Here is a 22,977-nt window from a genome sequence, read left to right as displayed (position 1 = left end):
TCTATGTTTAGTTTCTCAAATTTATAGATATGTTTTTTTCTTCTTCTCCAGACGTTTGCCGAGAGCACGATGAACGAGCTGCTGGGCTGGTACGGCTATGACAAAGTGGAACTGCGGGAGTCCGAGGCCAACGAGATCCGCAACTACCGCGAGCGACGCCAGCATGTGTCTGTGCTAAAAGGTACCGGCCTCCATATATACGCTTTATCATACTGCTCCAATATCACACCTAGATATTGGTATCAGCATAATTAAAAAACAAATCTGCTTCAAGTAGAGTTTAAATGGGATTTTAAAATACTAGTAAGTACATGGTGTTTGAAATCATTTATTAAGGTATAATGTCAGTTATGGCCATTTAAATCAGACCTGTTCGACCATGTTATAGTTATTTTCTTCTCATTTACCCTCTGAAGTTGTATTTGGAGTGATTCATGCATGTTTGAATAATCTTTATTCTCCTGTACTCAAGACGTCATTGCTCTATATAGTAGTATACTGTAGTTCTTTATACACAGTCTGTATAAAGAAGTGATTTAAGTGAGTGTGACGTCCCCTGTAGCTTTCGTCTCCAGTCAAATGAAGCTCACCGAGGCTGGCAATTATAGGGACCAATTTGGAGCCAACTTACGTATTTAGAAATCAGTTTTGCAATAGAAAATGAATTGGAGCCAGAAGGGCACCCATACTCACTTCCTGTTTGGAACGTTTTGGCTAGCAGGTTAACTATATCCATTTATATACACAATCTATATATCTACCCCAGTTTTCACCACCACCGGAACATGCCCTCTGCTCTGTACTTCCTTCTCCAATTTTTATTTAAGTGGTGATGAAGAGTTCATGTGCACTGCGTAACTTTTTCAACTGTAGCTGCACTTACAGGTTTTCTGGTGGGTAGACTTAGTATTCATCCAAATTAAATGTCATATTGTGATATTATCCAGCTCGTATACAGTTAATATCATGTACATGCGTGGACAGTAGTAGTGAATATACAGTGGTAGTTATGCTGTCATTGTGCACTTGGGCAAGACACTTAAATAAATAAATGGTAATTGGTCACATTTTTATATAGCACTTTTCCACCTTCAAAGCACTTTAGGTCAATGAAACACTCACCCATTCACACGCACATTCCTAGTGTGTACACAGACACTGGGGGCGAGGTGGGTTGAGTGTCTGGCGCAAGGACACAACGACAGCATTCATCTGTGAGAGATGGAATCGCACCGCCAACCTGTGGGTCAATGTATCTGACCACTCAACCAGTGATGTTTACTTCGAGGGCTCCTTGTAGGTGTAACTTTGGATTAAGAAATGGGTTTGTATTGTGACCGCTGACCAAAATATATGTATACATTTTTAATTCAATATCACTACAGTTAACACTTTAACAAATTAACAACACGTGTGTGAAATACTTTACTTTTATACTCTTAAAGTACATTTTTAAACAGGTACTTGAGTAACTTTTTACCTCTGTGTCTGTACTTTTACTTAAGTAACAACATTGAGCGCTTCCACCGCCACTGCTCTACCCAGAGGACAGTACTGCAGTATTTGTGGGGACATGTTCAGAGGACACAGATGCCGGACAGGGGGCAGGTCTGGAGTTAGCTTCAGCAGACTGTGACTCACTGCACTAGTTTGCCTGAAGACTGCTCACGTTTCACTCAAATACAGAGGCCTTTTGTTTTTGTAAAAATATCCCCGAGGATCAGATAGCACACAGCGGTTATGCTGTTAGCTGCAGCAGATATGGATATGTGCAGCCTCGTATCACGTACATGTATCAGGGTAATGTAGATTCGGGTTAAAGGTGAGGAGTGGAGACTTCAAATCAAAGTACTATTAGATTTTTAAAAAAAATCTTTATTCAGGGAGAGCCCAATGAGCACTCAGACTTTCCTTTTCATGTGCATTCTGTTCAGTGGTGGAAGGTAGCGAAGTAAAAGTATTAAAGTACTGTAATTAAGTAACATTTTTAGGTATCTGTACTTAAGTAGATGTTAAACCGAATACTTTTTACTTTTACTTAACTACATTTGAGAGCAGTATTTGTACTTTCTCCACTACATTTTTGAACTGGACTAAAAAGTAAAAGTATTTTTTTATTATTGTGTGAGACCTGCTGAAAAGTCTGAGGGTTTATTTTTAGCATGTTGATAATTTCAGCAAATAAAAATATACAAATTAAAACAGCTGAAAAAAACCAAACTATTGATTCAGTTGTTTCTGTTGAACAAAATTCAGCACAAATCATTACTAAAATCAGTACATTTGAAGCTTTATTAGATCTGAAAATCTGTGCAAAATACTTTTACTTTTTACTCTTTTAGTACATTTTTAAACAGATACTTTAATTTACTTTAATACTTTTACTTAAGTCGATATTTACATGTGGTACTTTTTTACTCTAGGATCTCTACTTACTTGTACTTCTGTACTTAAATAACAAAACTGAGTACTTCTTCTACCGCTGGCCCTGTTCAAATACAGAAAAATACAAACAAAACACGCACAAAAGATCATATAACTACATAAGTCCATATAAAACATTAAAAACAGGAGCAGGTGTGAATGTAAATGTCATCAGATTATTAAAGTGCATATGTGGCACCAGTGTATCCTTGAAATATGCCATTTTTGGGAAGTAAATTAACCAAAAGTCCTTTTTTTCATCTCAGCTCTGGTGCGGCCAGTTCTTAGACGTATACAGTCATGTGATCTTGTATTAAAAGTTCAACAAACAAGTGAGATATTCATACAGTCTTTAAAGTAGTCCCTTATAAATACATGTTATACAGTGTTGTTACTCTCAAGGTATTTGCTTTTCACAGCACAAATAAACACATTGAAGCTCTGGTAGTTTTCACTTTCACTTTAACATAGTGGACCAAACATAGCGTTCGACTTCAGTCAAATGTAGCTCGTCGAGGCTAGCAGTTATAGGGGTGAATCTGGAGCCGAGTTACATGTTTGGAATTCTGACCACGAGTATCATAGCAACCAAAGAGCCAATCAATAGTGAGGCTGTTGAAGGTAACGACCCTTGTTCATACAGACACAATAGCCAAATAAAAAATAAGAACACCAGGATCATGTAGAGCGGGTGAATACAAACATTTTAAGACCAAATTGATGAGTCTGACAGTAGCAGTTACAGAGGGAGGGGTGACCGTTTTTCAATAGAAAGTGAACTGGAGCCAGAGTTGATGGAGCTTGAAGCGCGCACATGATCACTTCCCATTTGTAACGCAACAGCTAGCAGGTTAGCTATGCCCATTTATATATACAGTCTATGGAACCAAAACAACATGTGATCGACGGAGAGGCCGAAGTTTGGCATCACTGCTGATCTAAAATGAGTAAACATACAAACACATGTTTAAAATTTTCCTGGTTGTTTCTAACCCTGTGCAGTTGAACGCTTCTCCTAGTCTGTGCCTATTGTAAATCAGACTGTGCTGTTACATGCTGCGAGTATCCGAGTATGTATAGGCTCTACTGGACCCTAATGAACATAAGCATTAAACTCTGAAATGTTTGCCATACTAATACAAAGGTTGGATGTTTAATAGTCACTGCTTTTCATTTTACAGCTGATGTGTCCTTGGGCAAGACACTTCGCCCCCCTTTCCTCAAGTATCTCTCACTACCTCCAGGTTTTCTTAAACTGAATGATTTATAGTCACTGATCTGTTGTTCCTGTGCCTCCTGTGTTTCAGAAAACTCGCTGCCAAAACCCAAAGAATCCAAAGTGTGTGTCCCGTCTGTGCTGTCCGTGAAGCCAGTGGACAGAGACGTGTCCAACAGAGACGTGTCCAGTGTCCCTGCGTCCTCACCGTCCTCCTCCACCAGCTCCACCCTCACCACCCCCAAGGAGCTCAAGAGCGCCCCCGTCATAGTGCCACTCATAAAGCCTTCTGCAGGTACTGGGACATGGCAAAAATGAAAGGTCTTATATTACACAAAATTGACTCTTGTGAGCTTTAAGCCGGGTTTGAGCGTTTTTACCTCGCTGTTTTCTTTCATTCACACATGTCTGAATAATTTTTTTATTCAATTCTGTCAGCTGGACAAAAGTTTTAGACAGAAGACATTTTGTCGCTCTTCCAAGCTGCTTCTTCAGTTCTGGTCAGATTACTGATGGACACTGTCTTATATCTGTCTAAATGGAGGGGCTAACCACACTGAAACTGACACGCTTGTTTGTTTACAGTTTTACTATTGAGCAACACTAAGTCTGAACTGTCCCTGAGTCATATTATGCATTATCTTTCAGGTCCCTAATGGGTGCTGTCACACCTATTAGCATACTGCCTAGCCCTATTGTTTTCCTTGTTTGGCTTTAGGTCTGAGGATGGAGTTATAAATAGGAGATAGATGATGTCTAAGGCCCCTATTCCTGTTGAAATTGTCTTTCCTAACAAAAATAGCTCCTTTAACTCTCCTCTCAAACCATTTCTTTTCTCTGGTTAAGATCTGAACCTCATGATCTTCAAAGGAGTGGTTAGATGCTTTGAGATGGAGATGTACAGCAGACTGGAGTCCCAAGGAGCTCTCTTGACAGTGTTGGTACATTCTCCTATAGAGTGGCAGTTTTCTTTCTCCGTTCACTGCACTCTTCACTACACTGAATGGAGACCACATTACTTTATTTGTGGCTCAGGGTTTTGTCCTTTGGGTGAACCAGTTTCTGTCTTAAAGTGTTTGTAAATTGAAGGTGAAAAACACACGCAAAAGCATTGTCTACTTGTGGATATTAAATATTTGTCTTCAACAGATCAAAGAGAGCTAAAAAAAAACACCAAGACAACAGAGAATCAGAACCGAGGAGAAAATGTGTAATCATTCCTCACACAGCTGTTGGTCTGAAAAGGTTCAGAGGATTTTCAGTCAGCATGAAATTCCCGTCTATTTCAAACCTGCAAATACTTAAAGACAGAAACTGATTCACCTGCAGACTGCAGTGAGTGTCTCCATCTCAACTCCATCCTCAGATCTAAATCAAAGCAAGGAAAACAAAAGTGCTAGCCAGTATGCTAATAAGTGTGAGAGCACCCATTAGGGGCCTGAATGACTATGCTAAATCTGACCCAGGCACAGTTCATTCTTAGTGTAGCTCAATAGACCTAGCCAATAAACAGAAACTATAAACAAACAGGTGTGTTAGTTTCAGTGTAGTTATCTCCTCCCGTCAGACAGATATAAGGCAGTGTCCAGCAGTACCTGGACGACTGAGGGCTTACACAGGCAGCTACATTTTACCTTTAGTTGAGTACAGATGGGCAATTCCAGGGTTGAAATCATCCAAATGATCTTAATGAGGGTGTATGGAGTTTAAAAACACAGTGGAGCACTTCCTGTATTACCATATGACATCACAAGGTGGAACAGAGTGTTTTCTGTTTGAGAAGAACTCAGCCTAAATCTGCAGAGTTTGTGTGTTAAACATGTGTGAATGAAACAAAACACAACTCCAGGTCTGTTTGTGATGAGGAAACAACATTATAACAGAGATTAGAAACTAGTGTAATATGGGCCTTTAAATATGAAATATTGTTCATAATCTTCCTGCACTCATCACAGCATTTTAATCTGTATATACATGGGTCTCAGCATTTTGAAAAAAGGAGGACCGTTGCCATAGCAGTTAACAATTCAATATACCTTTTGAATGATCTGAAGTCCTGAAAATGGACAAGCTCCATTGTTATAACAATTCAAATCAAAATAATTAAGTCAGCACAGAACAGGACCACTGTAGCTGTCCCTTTTTCTTTGGCTCCTCTCTATCTCCTATTTAATATGACCTCCCTCCATCTCTGTCCATAGCTAAGACACTCAGGCTGTCCAGATTATGTGTGTCAATGTGTGGTGGTGTCTGACACTTTATGTCTCATATGTCCTTGTCTCTCTGTCCAAAGTGGAGGATACAGCAGCATCTATATCGTGTGTGTGTGTGTGGTGTCTCATATGTCTTCTGTCCCTCTGTCCAAAGTGGAGGACACAGCAGTGGTCTATATCGTGTGTGTGTGTGGTGTCTCATATGTCTTCTGTCCCTCTGTCCAAAGTGGAGGACACAGCAGCGTCTATATTATGTGTGTGTGGTGTCTCATATGTCTTCTGTCCCTCTGTCCAAAGTGGAGGACACAGCAGCGTCTATATTATGTGTGTGTATGGTGTCTCATATGTCTCATATGTCCTCTGTCCCTCTGTCCACAGTGGAGGACACCGCAGCAGTCCACATAGTGTGTGTGTGGTGTCAGAAGGAGGGGGTGAAGAGGTACTCTCTGTGTATGGGCTCAGAGCTGAAGAGCTTTTGTAGTGAGAAGTGTTTTGCCGCCTGCAGACGAGCCTACTTCAAACGCAACAAGGTGAGAACACAACACTCTTACAAGTACACACAAAAGACCTACTGTACTCACTAAAACACACCCTGTTGGGTGGGAGGTGTTTAAACAAGTATGCCAAAATTATAATAGTAGCCTACTAAATTAGAGGCTTATTTAAAAAAAATAAAAAATAAAAAAATCTGTGTTGTCTTTTCTTCTTCTTGCCAAGACATGCTGCCACACACATACACACATGGCCAACTCCTGTACTTCAGATTTTATACAAATAATAATATTGCCTGTCTAGTAAAGACCAAATGCAAAGGCCAAAAGCACTGGGACTGGGACTTCTGATGGGTATGGACAGACTGATTCACCAGAGGAAAACAAACATGACGGTTTACAAGTAAAAGAGAAAGAAAAAACTAACACAAGAAGTTATTAGCTTCTGAATGATGTTTGAGAGGAAAAGTCCTCTGCAGTTGACAGATGTGTGCTGCTCATAAACTGCAGAGATTTGACAGACAAAAACTATAGGGCCGGTCCCATACTCTAGAGCAGGGATCCCCATGCTTTATTTTAACACAGTGGACCAAAGGCTAAGCTCTGGTGAGGACCAGCAGAGGGCCAGATGAACCAGATGTACCATATATGACCTGGGTGAGGATCAGATAGGAACTGGAGGAAGACCGGCAGACGACCGGATGTCTACGACATGAGGACCAGATTATTGACCAGATAGAGACCGAATGATGACCAGATGAGGATTGAATGAGAACCGGATGTGGACCCCATGAAGACTGAACTGGATGGACTATATGAGGACAGTATGAGGACCAGATGAGAACCGTATAGGAACTGGATGGTCTCATTTAGTCCTCATCCACTCCTCATCCAGTAAATGAGAACAAGATGGGAACTAGATGAGGACAGATATGGATCCGATGAGGACTAAATGAGATATTACGGATAAGAGCCAAATGAGGGCTGGATGTAGACCGTATGAGGACCGGAGGAGAACTGGATAAGAACTGGATGAGGACCAGATAAGGGCAAGATGAGGACTGGATGAGGCCCGGATGAGGACTGGATGTAGACCTTATGAGGACCGAAGGAGAACTGAATGAGGACTGGATGAGGACCAGATAAGGATCAGATGAGGACTGGATGATGACCGGATGAGGGCTGGATGAGGACAGGATGAGGACCGGATGAGGACTGGATGAGAACTGGATAAGGATCGGATGAGGACTGGATGAGGACCGGATGAGGACTGGATGTAGACCGTGTTAAGACAGGATGAGGACCAGGTGAGGACGACCGGATGAGGACCGGATGGCTCTGTTAAAGTGACCCTCGGTGTTTAAAGGGCCGGTGACAGACTCTGGGCTCCTCTTACACTCTCATGTTTATACCACAGACGCTTTATTCCCTCACAAAGAGAAGAGGCGCTAAAAGGCCAACAGATCAGGGAGTCATTTTTCACTCCCAGGAACAGCAGCCAGACAAGACTTAACAGCTTAAAACCAGCCTGGACCAGGGATAAATATTGTATGGGTTGAGCTAACTAACTTCTCTTTATATCACCAGCAGTCAGCACAGATACCAGGTTTTGTTATGTTGGATGCCCTTCCTGACACTACCAGACAACTGATGTGACTGGAGTGAAAGTATACATTTAATACTGAGAACTGAACTGATAACCCTCTTGTTGAAGGGTGTAGTCATCAGTGTCACTGTAACCCTAAGGTCCTATATAATGCACAGATAATGGACTTTTTTGAATACATTTTTAAACAAATAAATGTTGAAATATGGTGAAATATGGTAACAATCCAAAGACAAGTGATAAGATATATTCATTAGACTTGTTTTATTGTACTCTGTTGTTATAAAAGTCTGTAATCAGATTGGGGTCTGTATGTTTGTGCGTTCCTCAGTCAAACATTTACAGACTGCCTGATTGAAGGGATGGATCAGATCTGTTTGCGCCACGTTCAGCAGATATCACACCTCTGGATTTCTTTCTGTGTGGCTGTGTTAAACATATCGTGTATCGAACAAAGATACGGGACATTATTGAGCTAAAGCCAAAGAAAACAGATGCGATTGTAAACATTGATGAGGCTCTGCTACAGTGAGCATGACGGTGTCTGCGTACACTGGTGTGTGAAAGGGTGTGTGAAAGGGTGAGTTCGCACTGTATTTAGTAGTTTAACATCATAACACAGCATTTTATTTGTATTTACATTGTGTTGTAGTTTAATTCGTAGTTAGTTGTGCGTAGACAGACAGAGCTGACTTTCTAACCCTGCTCCTAACCTTAACCAAATCCCAACCTAAACCTAATCCTAACCATAATTTATAACGCTGCTCCTAAATTTAATTCCTTTTTTTATGATAGATTATTACTTCATTTTTTAGCATATTTGATACAATTCATGGTTAAACAAACGCTTTTAAAAGTAACTGAATAAGGCACAAAAAGTCGCTGGTCGGACCCGGAAGTGACATCACCACTTTACAATCCCATGATGAAAGTGTATAGACTTTAAAAACACAGCGGTACACAGCCTAAATGAGGGTTAGGATTACTCAAATGTGCACATATTAAACAAAACACAAGTTAAAATGATCAAACATTATCTCATCACTTAAGTACTCTAGCTTCACAATCCCAGTACTAACCCCGGTGTTACCCACATTCGCAGCCTCCCCAGCCCAGAAAGGAGGGCCCTGGGGTGGGCTTGTCTGTTCCTGTCGGAGCTGAAAGGCCTGGGGCAGGGTCCACTTTCAGCGCATTCCTTCCTCTCGGCCGCATCAGGTTTCTCATGTGAATCCCACTCCTCTCCTCTTCCAACAATCTACAGGCCCTTCCTAGAACACTGGTCCCATCCAGGCCGTATGACAATGCGTGTGCTTTCGTGAGATTGTATTGGGGCATTACGCTCGACTCCCTTCGCTCCCTGGTCGCTCTAAATGATAAATATTTGTGTCTATTTTGGCCTTGTGTTACATAAGAGGATCAGATTTGGTTTAATGACCGCTGAATGTTTCCACTTTGCATTTAGGCTGCAAAAGGAAAAGCATATCCATCCGCAAATGGTGTTTCTGGTTTCAAATGTAATTTTCTAAGATAAATATTGAAAGTTGTCAACATTGTTAGAATATTCCAAGTTCCAAGACATTATAAACTTGGAAGATACATTTGGAAATCTATTCATCTGTAGTACTTTAATTCAAACTTTGTGTTACAAGTAGGTCATTATTCGCATGTATTCAGACCACTTTGCCCCATCTGTAGCGATCGATGTTTTTTTGATGATGTCATACTCCCAGATGGGGGGCAAGAGACAGATTTTCCTATTGATAACATCGTATTTTGCCATGACATAACTCAAAGGTAAATTCACAGATGCTGAACCTAATGATTTCTTTCAGTGATTAGACCCAAGAATTCACTATTTTGAAATATATCTGCATTTTAACAATATTGATTTTATCTGCCCCATCTGTATTAAATAACTGAATAGCATTTACTCTTGGTCTTAAAATGTTTGTAATAACCCACTCTACATGACGCTGGGGTTTTATTTCACTATTTTCTCTCTAAATTAAGATATGAACATTGATAACAGACCAATCCAATGACTGTTTTCCTCAAGGTCGCTCACACTAGCAACAGGTTGATTGACAGCCACTCCTGGCAAACCAGTGGTGCGAATGGGAGGGGGCGTGTACCTTAAACAGCGTTGCTCCTGATTGGGTCTTTAGTTTTGCACTCAGATTTCCAAAGATGGGCCGGGTTGCAGATTAGACGCTATAACTGCTATCCTTGATGAGCTTCATTTGGTTAAAACCGAACGCTATGGGCGCGTCACACTTCTTTATGGTCTATACCACATATGTCAAACTCAGGCCCAGAGGCCAAATCTGGCCTATGGTGTAATTATATTTGGCCTGTGAGATCATATCAAATGTGCATTAGAGGTGGCCTGCCGGTATATCGCACATGTACCACTAATACTACAAATCCCAGAATGCTTTACTAGTACGCTGAAGTCGAGACTGGCAAGCGCCTCTCCTTTTCTGTAGATGCTCATTAGCAACAAAGCCACTGAGCCAAATTAATTGCTGCAGAGAAAGACATAATTTATTTTATTAATTTAAATAAGAAATGAATACTACTGATGTGTCTTTTATTTCATATATGTCTCATATGTTTGTAATATCAAGCTTGAGTTGTTCCAGGTTTTGTGTTTAAGCAAATTTAAAGTTTGTTTCCATATGAAGAGGTTAAACATTACATGTCAGGTGCAGTCAATTTTTAAATAAATATTGAGTCTAGCCTGTGAATTTGTGTTAGTTTTTAATTTTGGCCACTGTGAATTTGAGTTTGAAAACCCTGGTCTCACAAACCAGGAAGATTTTGGGATAAGAGCAGATTATTGGTGTTACTGTCTTGCTATTTATTCCCCACTTGCCTTTCTCATTCTGAGCATCCTAATTATTCACCACAATGAGTTTTGAGCAGACTTGCCATACGGTAAAACAACAACTAGCATGCTAACAGTGCAGTTCCTGTTTTGTGGCGAGTAAAGCACTTTATTATTTAATACAAAAAGCATTTTCACTCTGACCCGCAGTGCCGCTCTGGTCCAGTGGCCACAAGTATTCCGAATAATTCCAAGTAAAGGGAGAAGCTCAGACTGCAGGCGGTGGAGTACAGTGGTGCTGGCAGAGGTGGTGCTGGCAGAGGTGGTGCTGGCAGAGGTACCACGGCACTCTGGAGGAAAAAAAAAAAAAAATCCATTATAATTTGTCTTCAAAATACAACAGCAATTTGAATGGATGCAATTATGAAACAAAAAGGCTGCTATTTTTGAAGTGCCATCTTTTCCTCCACAAACAAACTCACCGGCCTTATTCTGCATCAAACGTCTAACCCTGTAGTTTAGATCTGTACAAACATGTTCTGAAATGTAATTCTTGTATTAATTTGTCAGTTCAGATTTCATTTCTGGACATGTTTAAAATGTGAACCTTGAACACAATCCTATTATTAAAACATAAATCAAACGTCTAATCACAAATTGCAAATTAGATGTTTTCCTCAAATCGTTCAGCTCTAGTTTAAATGTTTTTGTTTTGATGACCCAGTAGCTAATCTGCTGTTAGCTTGTCTGCTCTCCACATATTTAAATGTAGGCCGTTTAGTGCTATGTGTGTGTGTTTTCAAATCACAGGAGGATCTGATAGTGCCCCTCTCTCCAGCGCTCACATTGCTGTAACCTAAGCCTCACAAAGCAGTCCGCACAGGCCTGTTTATGGAAGACGATCGCCCTTCTCACGTTCTAGACAGGTTCCAACCGGTCACCTCCGCTGCTCCTTCTCTGTTCTCTTTATGTAAGCTCGGGGCTGCTTCATTTCACTGCAAAGCTGTTTTTATTGAACTAGTTTATGAGAAAGATAAAAATGAGTAAGAACTTTGATGGCAGGATCTTTGGGAGGAGGCCTAAAAAAAACACAAAACCCTAAGTCGCCATGGCAGTAACCCAATATATGAAATCTGTGCACCTGAGTTTGATCCTTAAAGGTTCAAACTCAGGTTTCAGAAAAGGGCAAAGTACTGTTACTGCAACCACAAAAGTTTTAAATGACATTTTCACAGCCCTTGATGACAAACAAGATTGTGTAGCTCTGTTTATTGATTTGAAAGCTTTGATTCCAGAGATCATCAAATCCTCCTGAAGCACCTGGAGCATATTGGATCTAACAATGCTGCATGCAATTTGTTCCAAAATTATTTTCAAACAGAACCCAGGCAGTAGTAGCCGTGGGTTTAAATGAAATGTTTTAACTTTAAGCAAAGGAATGCCCCAAGGCTCAATTTTGGGCCCCCTACTTTTTACTATATAAATTCCATTAGTTGCAATTTAAGAGAAAGCCTCATACATTTATATGCAGATGATGCTGTTTTGTATGCAAGTGCTCCCTCTGCTGATTTTAAAACTGCAGCAAAATTTTTATGAAATCCCAAATTCAATCAAAAATCTTAAATTATTATTGAATGCAACTAAAAATGTAATGCGGAAGCTATAAATGTATACACTAAATGGTACGTTGATCGAAAGAGTCACCACCTATAAATATGTTGGGGTTTGGTTTGATAAAATTATCCTTTAAAAAACATATCTCAGATTTATGTAACAGTTTAAAATCAAAGTGATCATTTTATTACAGAAACAAATATTGTATTCCATTGAATTACAGAAAAGAAATTGTTGAAGCAACCAACTCTGTACTGGATTATAAAGATATAATGTACATGAAGCTTCAGGTTCTACTTTAAACTTTTAGACACTCTTTCACTGAGGCCTTTGTTTCATAACAGGTGTTGAATTTAAAACCCATCACTGTTCTTTATGAAACTCTATGAAAAAGTAGGCTGGTCGTCGCTGTCTGTCAGAAAAGAACACTGTATAAAATTTGTATTTATAAGGGATTACGACGATAGACTGAATATTTTTGATACGGGAACATTTAATACAAGATCACAAGGAGTAGCCGCACCAGAAATGACATGGGGAAAAAATGCCATTTCAAGGACAAGCAAAATATGATACTTTGTTGCCACAAATGCAGTTTAATAATCAGGTGACAAAGCTGCATACTCACACCTGCTCCTGTTTTTAGTGTTTCAAATTGACTTATTATGTGTTTTGTTTGTTTTTTGTTTGTATTTTTCTATATTTGAACAGGGCGCCCATGAAAAGGAGAGTCTGAGTGCTCTCATTGGGCTCTCCCTGTAGAAATAAATGTAAAAAAAAACCATAATTTTTCTGGTAGAGGATGTGCCATCTGCTTGTATCAATGGGGATGTTATTAATTTGCCTTAATATTACAGCATGGTATTAAACTGATCTCATTCTGATATATATTGCTCTAAAGTACCTTAGAAAAACATGGAAACAGGTCACCTCTCCTCATGTCGGGTCTGTAACTTCACCTGGTTGTGTAGTAGTCATAGTAGTAGTAGTAGTTTGCTTGTAGTAGTAGGCTTATAGTAAAAGTAATAGCAATAATAGTAGTAGTACCAGCAGTAAAATGTATAAAACAAGCATTCTTTAGATGCTAGCAACACTGAAAGTTTGTGTCAATATTCAATACTCTACAACATAGCACTTGTGACGATGACTTTTCTTCAGTGATAAATGAAGAAAAAACAATGCAACAAACAAAGTTGTTTTTTTAAATCCTTTGTCATGTTTTTTACACTATAATATAATGCTACTTGGTGTAAAAGTATTGTAAATATTCAGAATATAGTACTCTGCTTGGTCTAAGTAACGGAATACATTACAAAACGCAGACATTCTGTATTCTGTAACTAAATACATTTTCTAAGTATTCTTGTGTCAGCCTTTTTCACAACCAATCAACTGTCCAACTGCTCATACATTGACTTATGGTTCCGAAGCAGCAGAATCAGCAGCCTCCTCAGTTTGAACATGAGGAGAAGATATGACATACACAGACGTAATTCCATCTCTGTTACCGAGCAACTATAATGTTAACGAGCCAAAACCTGCACAATAGTTATGATTTGACAAAGAAAAATAAATGACACCTTTATTTTGTTAAATGAAGGTTTAAACTGCCAAGAATATGTCGTCACTGTATTGGATGGAATTTTCCGTGTTGATGACATACTGTACATAGAGGTATTCTCAGAGCTACTTCCTATATTTCTGTACTTTTCTTCTCAACTTTTACTCCACGAACTGCCACTTGATTAATAATGAAAACCTGTCATGTGCACTTTAACTACATCAGTAAACAGTTTCCAGCGCCCTGCTCCTCTGCCTCTGTTTTTGGCTGGATGCTCATGCTAACGCTGCACTTGCTGAATACCGTTTCCTCTGTTTTTGTTCAGGCACGAGATGAGGACCTCCAGAGTGAGCGCTCCCCACAGCCCCCCCACTCCGAGGACTCGCCCAGACTGGTGCTGAAGACCCCCAGCTCCGCACGAGTAAGTCCCTGTACCGTCAATGTGCCTTTGAGGACTGCATGCTAACGCTAACGCTCCCACAGTCCTACCGCCATATCACCATAACACGCAGATAGCATTACACTGTGGAGCTGCACTGACACTTACACAGTTACAGGAACGGGAGGACGGCCAAAGTTTGATCAAGTTGTAGAACTGGATTGTTTATAAACAGGCAGAAATGAATCTACAGTTTTGGAAGGAAATGCGTTCCTGCCAAAGATTGAACCCGCAACCTTAGGGTCAGTGGGTCGATTGATCAACCAACTGAGCTACTACCAGTCCACTTGATTTGTACTGTCTTTAAAATGTGAAAAACAGAACTAGACTATTTTAAACAGGTTGCAGTGGTCCAAAGTTATTCCTCTCTTATCTTATGCATTCAGAACATCCTAATCACTCACGCTGATGAGTTTATAAGCACTTTTCACAACTCAGAGACCAGGGCAGAGTTTTGGCATCGCGGTACAGCTAACAATGGCCAAAAAAACACTTTATACTTAGTTCTTTCAGTTCCAATACCGATTCTCATACTAAAGCTTTAAGTATTTGCTGATGCCCGATATCAACCGATACCAGAGACTGAAAACTGATCCAATTGTTTTATGTGTGTGTTATTTATCTCCCAAGTAACCACAGAAGAACTTAAAAATTTAAAAAAATCAAACATTGCGAGGCTTTCTGGGCCTACTAAGATAGTTAATAATAATACATCAATTTATATGTCCATCCAGGATATCTGAACCGATATTTGGAAGCCAGTTTCCGATCCAGTAAAATTTTCAATATCGGCGCTGATATTTGATAAGAGTATTGGATCGGTGCATCTCCGTTTATAATTAGATGCAGACTTACACTGCAGACTTATTTTGACCTCAAGAGCTGCTCATAAATATATCTGTAGTGGGGCAAATTCTGCTCAAATACACAGGTACAGGAAATCAGGTACAGGGTCTTTAATACTAGTATACAGCAAGGGGACTTTTGCTCGTGGGCATATATATATATATATATATATATATATATATATATATATATATATATATATATATATATATATATATATATATATATATATATATATATATATATATATATATATATATATATATGGTGGATACTGAATTTTATGTCAGAGCAAATTTGAGTATGAATCAAAGATGGTTGATGGCACAGCTGTGACAGGGATCCTTCCCCTGGACTTAGAAACTGGGAGGTTTTCTGAAGCCTCTGAAGAAGAAAGACTTTGTGGTTTATGTGAGTTGGAGAAATGGAAAGTGAAGCACATTTTTTGTTGTATTGTCCATTTTATGATGAATTTATAAATCCTTTATTTGATGAAATGTTCACCCAATGCTCTGATATGTTCTGGTGTAATGATGACGACAAGATGAAATGGTTGTTTCATTCTAATGTTTATAAGTCAGCTTCATTTCTCTGTAAAGCCTGGAAGAAGCGGCAAATGAGTTTATTTAAATGAGAGTATTGCCTCAACCAGTACAAGTAACACACGTCTGGCAACAGGCCTGTTGTATTTTGTTAATGTCTTATAAGTCCATTAAAGGACTCGGCATTTTTTGTATGAAAGACACAATAATAAAATAGAATCTAATCAAATCAAGTATATATATTTGGGATGATTACAATACACATATTTGTTCATTTTTACTCATAAAAGTCCAAATTATAACATAACAAATTACAAATATACAAAGTATTAATTTTAAGATGTGACATTTCAGTGATACATTCTAGAAAAGATGGTACCACGCTAAAAGTCTGGACACAGCCCTGTAGAGCTGGAGTAGAGGGTTAGAGACGTCACTCCAGCGTTAACCTTGGTTTTTTACTGGGTTTGGTCTCTATGGTAACATGCCCTGCCTGAACCTATAACCTGCTCCACACTGTAGTACTGCTTTAACTACACCTGGGTTAGTTTATCCAGGTTCAACTCACACAGCTTCGTATTACACCATCTCATATTGTGTACATATAAAGTAGTGTTGTCACAATACTACAATTTCAAACTCACTTTTGATCCTAAGGAGTTGACTCAATACTCGATACCGACTACAACACCACAATAAAGATACCAAATGCTTTTTTTAGTAATAGAATGTAATTTTCATATGCACAATAATAGTACTTACTTTATCTTAGCACGAGGTCTTATATTTGTTCTGATAAATCTCAAAATCATACTAAAAATCTAGTTTCAAAATTTGTTTCAGTGATGATTATTATCTGATTATTGATACTTTTGACCTAATATAAAGATGATAATTTAACTCATTTACACATGATCACCTGGTCACCTGGCCTCACAGATACAACTGAGGAGCACCTGCAGGTTTGAACACACTTTACTCTTTATTCCCTGCAGTTGACAGGCAGGGACAAAGCGGTCTGTTGCCCCAGGACTCAGGGTTTTAGGGGCCTAGAATTGGACTCTCTTACTAATAATTTATATTAGAGGGGGGCCATGTGAGGCTTCTTGCGCTGGGCCCCCACATTTCTGTTGACGGGCCTGATTATAACTACCTATACTGTGTAATTATGATACGATAACAAGTTCTTTGGGGGTATATTTCAACATTTTTCAATACCGATCCTAGTCTGACCTTATGGGTGAAGGCATTTCAATAAACATATACAAAAGGCTTTCAAATAGGCTCTAGGGCTTGACACAGAACAATAAAGAAATGGCCTTAACATAAACTGTATTTGAGGGCAGGAGGCCAGGTGACCATGTGTACATGAGGACGGCAGTGGCTCAGTTGGTAGAGTGTTTGCCCACTGATCCGAAGATTGGTGGGGAGAATCTCGCTCTCGATATAAACATCATTGGTAGAGCGTCAGACCAATGATGAGTGGTAGATCGGTTGACCTACAGGTTTGCGATGTGATTCCAGCTCCCACAGATGAATCCTGTTGTGTTCTTGGGCAAGACACTTAACCCCGATCGCCCCCAGTGTCTGTGTGCACTGGTGTGTGAATGAAGGTGGAAAAGCTCTATATAAAAATGTGATAATTTTACATCTACCCTTAAAATTTGAATGTTAATTAGTATATATAATTGTATTGTATAATTGTATAACAGTATCAATATCCACATTTGTGCACATAGCCGGCATTAATATATCACTACTTTGAGGTCAATACTAGCTTTGTGTTACAAGCAAAAAGGTTTTTCATCATAATCCTACATTTAAATTACTTTTACCAACCTCTATTTGTGCTTTAGATTTAAACAAAAAAATGAATTCAGTTGTTGCTGGCATCACAATGAACGACTTATTCAACAACAATTCCTAAAGGTGCATTACGTAACCTTTCTGGTGAAGTAGAATGTACAGTTTTGGAAGTAAATGTGTCTCTGCCAAAGATTGACACTGGGGTCGGTGTATCGGTTGCTCAATCAACTACTACTACTACTACTTGTCCCTGTCACTGTACCTGATTTTTATTTATGCATTCTCAACTTCCTAATTATTCACCACGATGAGTTTATAAGCACAACAGAGACCAGTGCATCTCCCAGCAAAACATATTATAAGACATATTGGCCTCTTGCTTGTCTCCATGGAAAAAAAAAATGTTCTTGTCCACCTAAGAGTAATAATGCATTTTGAAGGTGTTTTAGAACAACACCTGTACTTAAATAAACATCAGAAAGCAAAACAGCGCATCTCCATGTCTCCACCTTGCAGCAGAAAAGTTACACAGTGCACATTTAAACCTAGGTGATGGTTGTGTATGTGCAGTCAATCTAAATGTATAAGTCTGTTCCACTTCCCCATGTGACCCGGCGCAGTCTCTGTCCCCTGTGTCGCAGGCCTGTGATTGGTGCAAACACGTGCGCTACACCAAAGAGTACCTGGACTTCGGCTCGGGTGAAGAACGCCTCCAGTTCTGCTCCACAAAGTGCCTCAACCAGTACAAGATGGACGTCTTCTACAGGGAGGCCCGGGCTGCTCTCTCCACAGGTAGCATCACCAAAGACCTTCTCTCCGCTCAATGTTCAATTTGACAAGAATTTTTAAACTAATGACAGGTTAGACCGACAATTTTAGGAGAACAGAGTTAAAGGTGATATTTTACGCAGGTGAACTTTTAGTTATGTTGGAAAGTTGTTAGATCCTCAAGAACATACCTGAGTTGTGTCTTGTGTCATTCACACATGTCTGAGTAACCTGTAATATTAGTCTACTTCTCAAAATTCTCTGTTCCACCTTGTGACTTCATTAAGTGGTAGTTTTAAAGTTAACAGACATTTTTAGCCTCAATTGGACTGATTTACTTTCCAATACTCTAGAATAACCATACAATGTTGCCTCAAAAAATAGTTTTGCCTTTTGTTCAGCTGAGATTACCTCAGAAAATCAATCATCGGGTGGTACAAAGACCAGTGAAGGCGATACAATGAGGCTGAAATAGTAGCTGTAGCTACAGAGTTTGACAATTTCAGGGCTGAAAATGATTCACATGATTCTAGTGAAGGCATAGGTAGTTTAAAAACAGCTTCCTGTATTGCCACGTAATGACATCACAAGAAGGAACAAAGTATATATATATATATATATATATATATATATATATATATATATATATATATATATATATATATATATATATATATATATATATATACTATAAACACATGCAAAATTGCATTTTGACCATGTTATGATGTCCCCTGATCAAAAACGTAGCCAAGTTGTATTATGCTTCATTCACACTTGTTTAATAAATCTACTAATTCAATGTCAACTTCTCTGAACTTCAAAAATGCTTCATTCACTTTTTGCCAGTGTAGTTGCGTCATAGAGAAAACTCTGCACTTCCTCTATGCTGCTTTTAAGCCCATAAACCATCACTGCACTCATTCAAACACATGGCTCTATTAGCATTGCACTCACGGGGGATAAGGACTTAATTTGTTTACTTTCTAAATGTTAATTCCTATTCCAGACAGCAGAGGGAGCTCTAATGCCTAAATGCCTCATTGGAAACGAAGGTGTACTTTATAAAGTAAATTTCCCAAATGCATTATTTTAAGTTAGAAAATGTGAAATACTTATCCCAACATGACCAAAAGCAGGTTTAAACAGGTGTCAAAGCCACACGAATGTGTCACGTGTGTTTGTCAAATGTGTACCTTGAATGACAACAAAATTGTTTATCTATCTTTTAATCTATCTAGGTCCGAACTCTGAGTCCAGTCCGGGTCGGAGTAGTGGCAGCCAGGAGGGACAATCTTCTGAGGGCAAAAGCAGCACACCCCAAAAGCTCCTCACTCCTGAATCGTGGACCAGTAGTAACGGTGAGACCAGACATCGCAAATCATCCCCCAAAATGAACACGGCCTGTGAATCTCCACCGGAACCGAAGCCATCCGGTTCCAGAACATTGGACCGACCTACTCCGCCCCAACCGCCCGGTCCTCCCCCTGCCATAGCCGCATCCCCCCACCCCATACCTGCTCTGCACCCTCCTCACCACCCATCCCGCCCGATGCTAGACCACCCCCACACCCCCCCGATGCCCATGCCATTCATCCGACCTCCCCTGCACGCTCAGGGGCTAAAGAGTCCGCTAACCAGTGCCCCGAGACACCCAGGACCACCCTCCAGTCCCATCCATAGACCCCCGCACTCACCCCACCTGCAGCCCCCTACGCCCGCTGCCGCCATGAATCCGCCCGGCCTCATGCACCCCTTTCCCGGCGCGTACTTTCCAGGACTGCATTCTCCGCCTCTTAACATGCTACCGCGAGGTCCAGTTCCTCCGGTAGCACCCGTCCCGATGCCTCCCATGATGAATTATGGAATACCGTCTTTTAGCCCGCTACTGCCCCATCCGACGGTCCTCGTTCCTTATCCAGTGATAGTTCCTCTTCCGGTTCCTATTCCTATACCGATCCCAATTCCGCTCAAATCAAACCAGGAACGTTCTTTGAGTCACAGCGGCGTGATCCAACCAGTTCCCGAAGGTTTAGATAGGTCGAGATTCCGAGCACGGCCGCAGTCACCAGAGGAAAACAGCAGTCCTGTAGGCGATAAACTAGCTGGTTCTCGGGATTCACCCTCACCGAACGGCAACGCAAAAGATTGGGTGAAGTCCGAAAGATCATTCCCGTCACCATCTTCAACGCCCAATAGCGAAATCTCCTCTCCAGGTTCGGAAAATCTAGATTATAAGCAGTCTACGGAAAGGCATGTAATTCAAAGGGTGCTGCATAGGACCCAAGTTAAGGTAGAGCCAAGTGCCAATGGCGTGGTTGATTTGTCAGCGCTTGGGGAGGTGGGAGTTAGACCAGGAAATATCATCAGATCCGTTTCGCAGTCTCCACCCCCGGACAAAATCTATCACCTTAAAGACCCAAACTGTAGTCCAAAACAAGCCAGTCAACTGTATGAAACTGTGCAGTTGAAATCAAACGAAAGTGCCACAAATGGTATGGCCAAATCACCAAATAGGTCCAACTCACCCTTATCTATTAGCCCGGAAGAAGTCAAAGAAAATAAATGCCAAAACGTGGAACCCCAAACCGAGGAACCAGTTGTAGGAGATGTTGGAGAAGACCCCCACGTCCCAGATGAGGATCACGCCTACGCCCTGCCAACAACGCCAAAATCCAGCGGGACCATAACGCCGACGCCTACCGCGACTACCACGGCTACCACGGTTACCACGGCAACCCCGCTCCTCCTGCCCAAGCTCAGGGACAAGGGCAGCCTGAGGACAGCAGCCGCAGCGCCCCCCACTGGTGGGGACATGGAGCCCGCGCTGAAGAGGAGGTGTCTACGCCTCCGGGAGCAGAACAAGTAAAAGGACAGAGGTGAGAGAGGGAGTGTGAGGTTGTGGGGGGGATGTTGATGCTGTTACTGTGTAATTATGTTGTGCTCAAATAGAGTGATAGCAGACATATTAAGGCTTTTTGATCTTTGACTATTTTGCAACTTATTTGCCCAATCAAGGCTGTATTTAGAGTGATTCATGCATGTTCGTGTGATCTTTATTCTCCAGCAGTCAACATGGCAATGTTTTGAGAATTCCCATTTCCCGCTTACCCCACATACATGCCATATTCTTACCCCCACACATGCCATGTTCTTACCCCCCACACACGCCATGTTCTTACCCCACACAAACACCATGTTCTTACTCCACATACATGCCATGTTCTTTTGTTCTCTCTTATTCCTTTTATGGTGATACACACTCGCTTGCATGATCTTTATGGTCCAGCAGAGCGGCACTTTGTTGTGATGACGTACAGTCCGGACCTGACAAAAGCCTAATCTTTAAATGAGGGGTTTTCCTTCCAAAGCAATAAACTTAAGCATTTCATTAGCCTCCATAATTACCCAGGTCATTTTTCAAGTTAAGTGGAAATAGAAAATTAAACGTCTTCAAGATGACTGGGGCAGTTTGTGTTTTATTGGCTGTGGAAATCTTGATTCTGGAGAATGAGACAAAAAAACTCAATTGTACTAACACATCATCATGCTGTGAGGTCAGTGATTTAAAATACTTGTCTGTAATTGTGCCAAAATAAAGAATAATCTTTCATGGATGATTATCCCAATTAACATTTGATGTGTTTTGCAAACATTAGACAGCATTTTAGGGAATTATTCAACTGTTCCATCTTCCAAGGAGGTTGTCTTAACTATTGAGCCACAGTTTCTTTTGAAAAATGTAAAATATTGAGCAGAAGACATAAACACAAATTCACAAATGTACACAATATTATCTTTATTCCATGATAATTTTTTTTATTGCGATCAGGATAAATTTCAAGTAAAAACCCTTTTCAGGGTTCACACTGATGTAAGCTTGGCTTTGTTCTCTTCTAGTCCTGGTTTAGTCCCGGTTCAGTCTTGGGTCAGTCCGGGTGTAGTCTTGGTTTTGGTCCTGGTTTGGTCCTGGTTCAGTCCTGGTTTAGTCCTGGTTTAGTCCTGGTTTAGTCCTGGTGTAGTCCTGGTCTAGTCCTGGTCTAGTCCTGGTCTAGTCCTGGTTTAGTCCTGGTTTAGTCCTGGTGTAGTCCTGGTGTAGTCCTGGTGTAGTCTTGGTGTAGTCCTGGTGTAGTCCTGGTGTAGTCCTGGTGTAGTCTTGGTGTAGTCCTGGTGTAGTCCTGGTGTAGTCCTGGTCTAGTCCTGGTGTAGTCCTGGTCTAGTCCTGGTTTAGTCCTGGTTTAGTTCTGGTGTAGTCCTGGTTTAGTCCTGGTCTAGTCCTGGTCTAGTCCCGGTGTAGTCCTGGTGTAGTCCTGGTGTAGTCCTGGTGTAGTCCTGGTGTAGTCCTGGTGTAGTCCTGGTGTAGTCTAGGGTTCAGACCTGGGGTTAGCTCAGTTTAGTTGAAATACTGCTGTGATGTGTACATGTGTGAACACAGTGGTTCTTCTGTGGTTCTGTTTTGTGTCAAATCTCGAGGACTTTTTTTGGCGCTCAAGAATCTTTGGGGTTGTTTAAACCTGCCCTCGTCCTTTTGTAAACATCTCCTCCCTGGTTTGTTACTATTTGTACAGATAATACCTTGTCCAAAGTCTTTAAATAGTGTTTGTTCAGACCTGGTTATAATTTA

At 40.5% G+C, this 22,977-nt stretch overlaps 2 protein-coding genes across 3 annotated transcripts in view; both read left to right on the top strand.

Annotated features, from left to right (window-relative positions):
• sobpb (sine oculis binding protein homolog (Drosophila) b) overlaps positions 1-22,977 on the top strand; it is a 66,012-nt gene that overhangs the window by 16,091 nt on the left and 26,944 nt on the right. The window contains exons 2-7 of one of the 2 annotated variants that reach the window (XM_055232218.1): positions 52-181; positions 3,732-3,935; positions 6,232-6,383; positions 14,278-14,373; positions 18,227-18,377; positions 19,595-21,232. In XM_055232218.1, the coding sequence (XP_055088193.1) occupies positions 52-181; positions 3,732-3,935; positions 6,232-6,383; positions 14,278-14,373; positions 18,227-18,377; positions 19,595-21,222 (2,361 nt within the window). In that variant the 3' untranslated portion in view covers positions 21,223-21,232. Of the gene's footprint in view, positions 1-51; positions 182-3,731; positions 3,936-6,231; positions 6,384-14,277; positions 14,374-18,205; positions 18,378-19,594; positions 21,233-22,977 lie in introns of both variants that reach the window. The other variant, XM_033991395.2, reaches the window with a different exon arrangement.
• Positions 1-22,977, top strand: part of LOC117393204 (microtubule-associated protein futsch-like) — a 299,761-nt gene that overhangs the window by 273,894 nt on the left and 2,890 nt on the right. The window lies entirely within an intron of this gene.

This window comes from Periophthalmus magnuspinnatus, chromosome 24, assembly GCF_009829125.3.
Source record: "Periophthalmus magnuspinnatus isolate fPerMag1 chromosome 24, fPerMag1.2.pri, whole genome shotgun sequence".
Taxonomy (NCBI): Eukaryota; Metazoa; Chordata; class Actinopteri; order Gobiiformes; family Gobiidae; genus Periophthalmus; species Periophthalmus magnuspinnatus.
The sequence above is the reverse complement of the archived record's forward strand: the minus strand, read 5'-3'. Positions and strand labels throughout refer to the sequence as shown.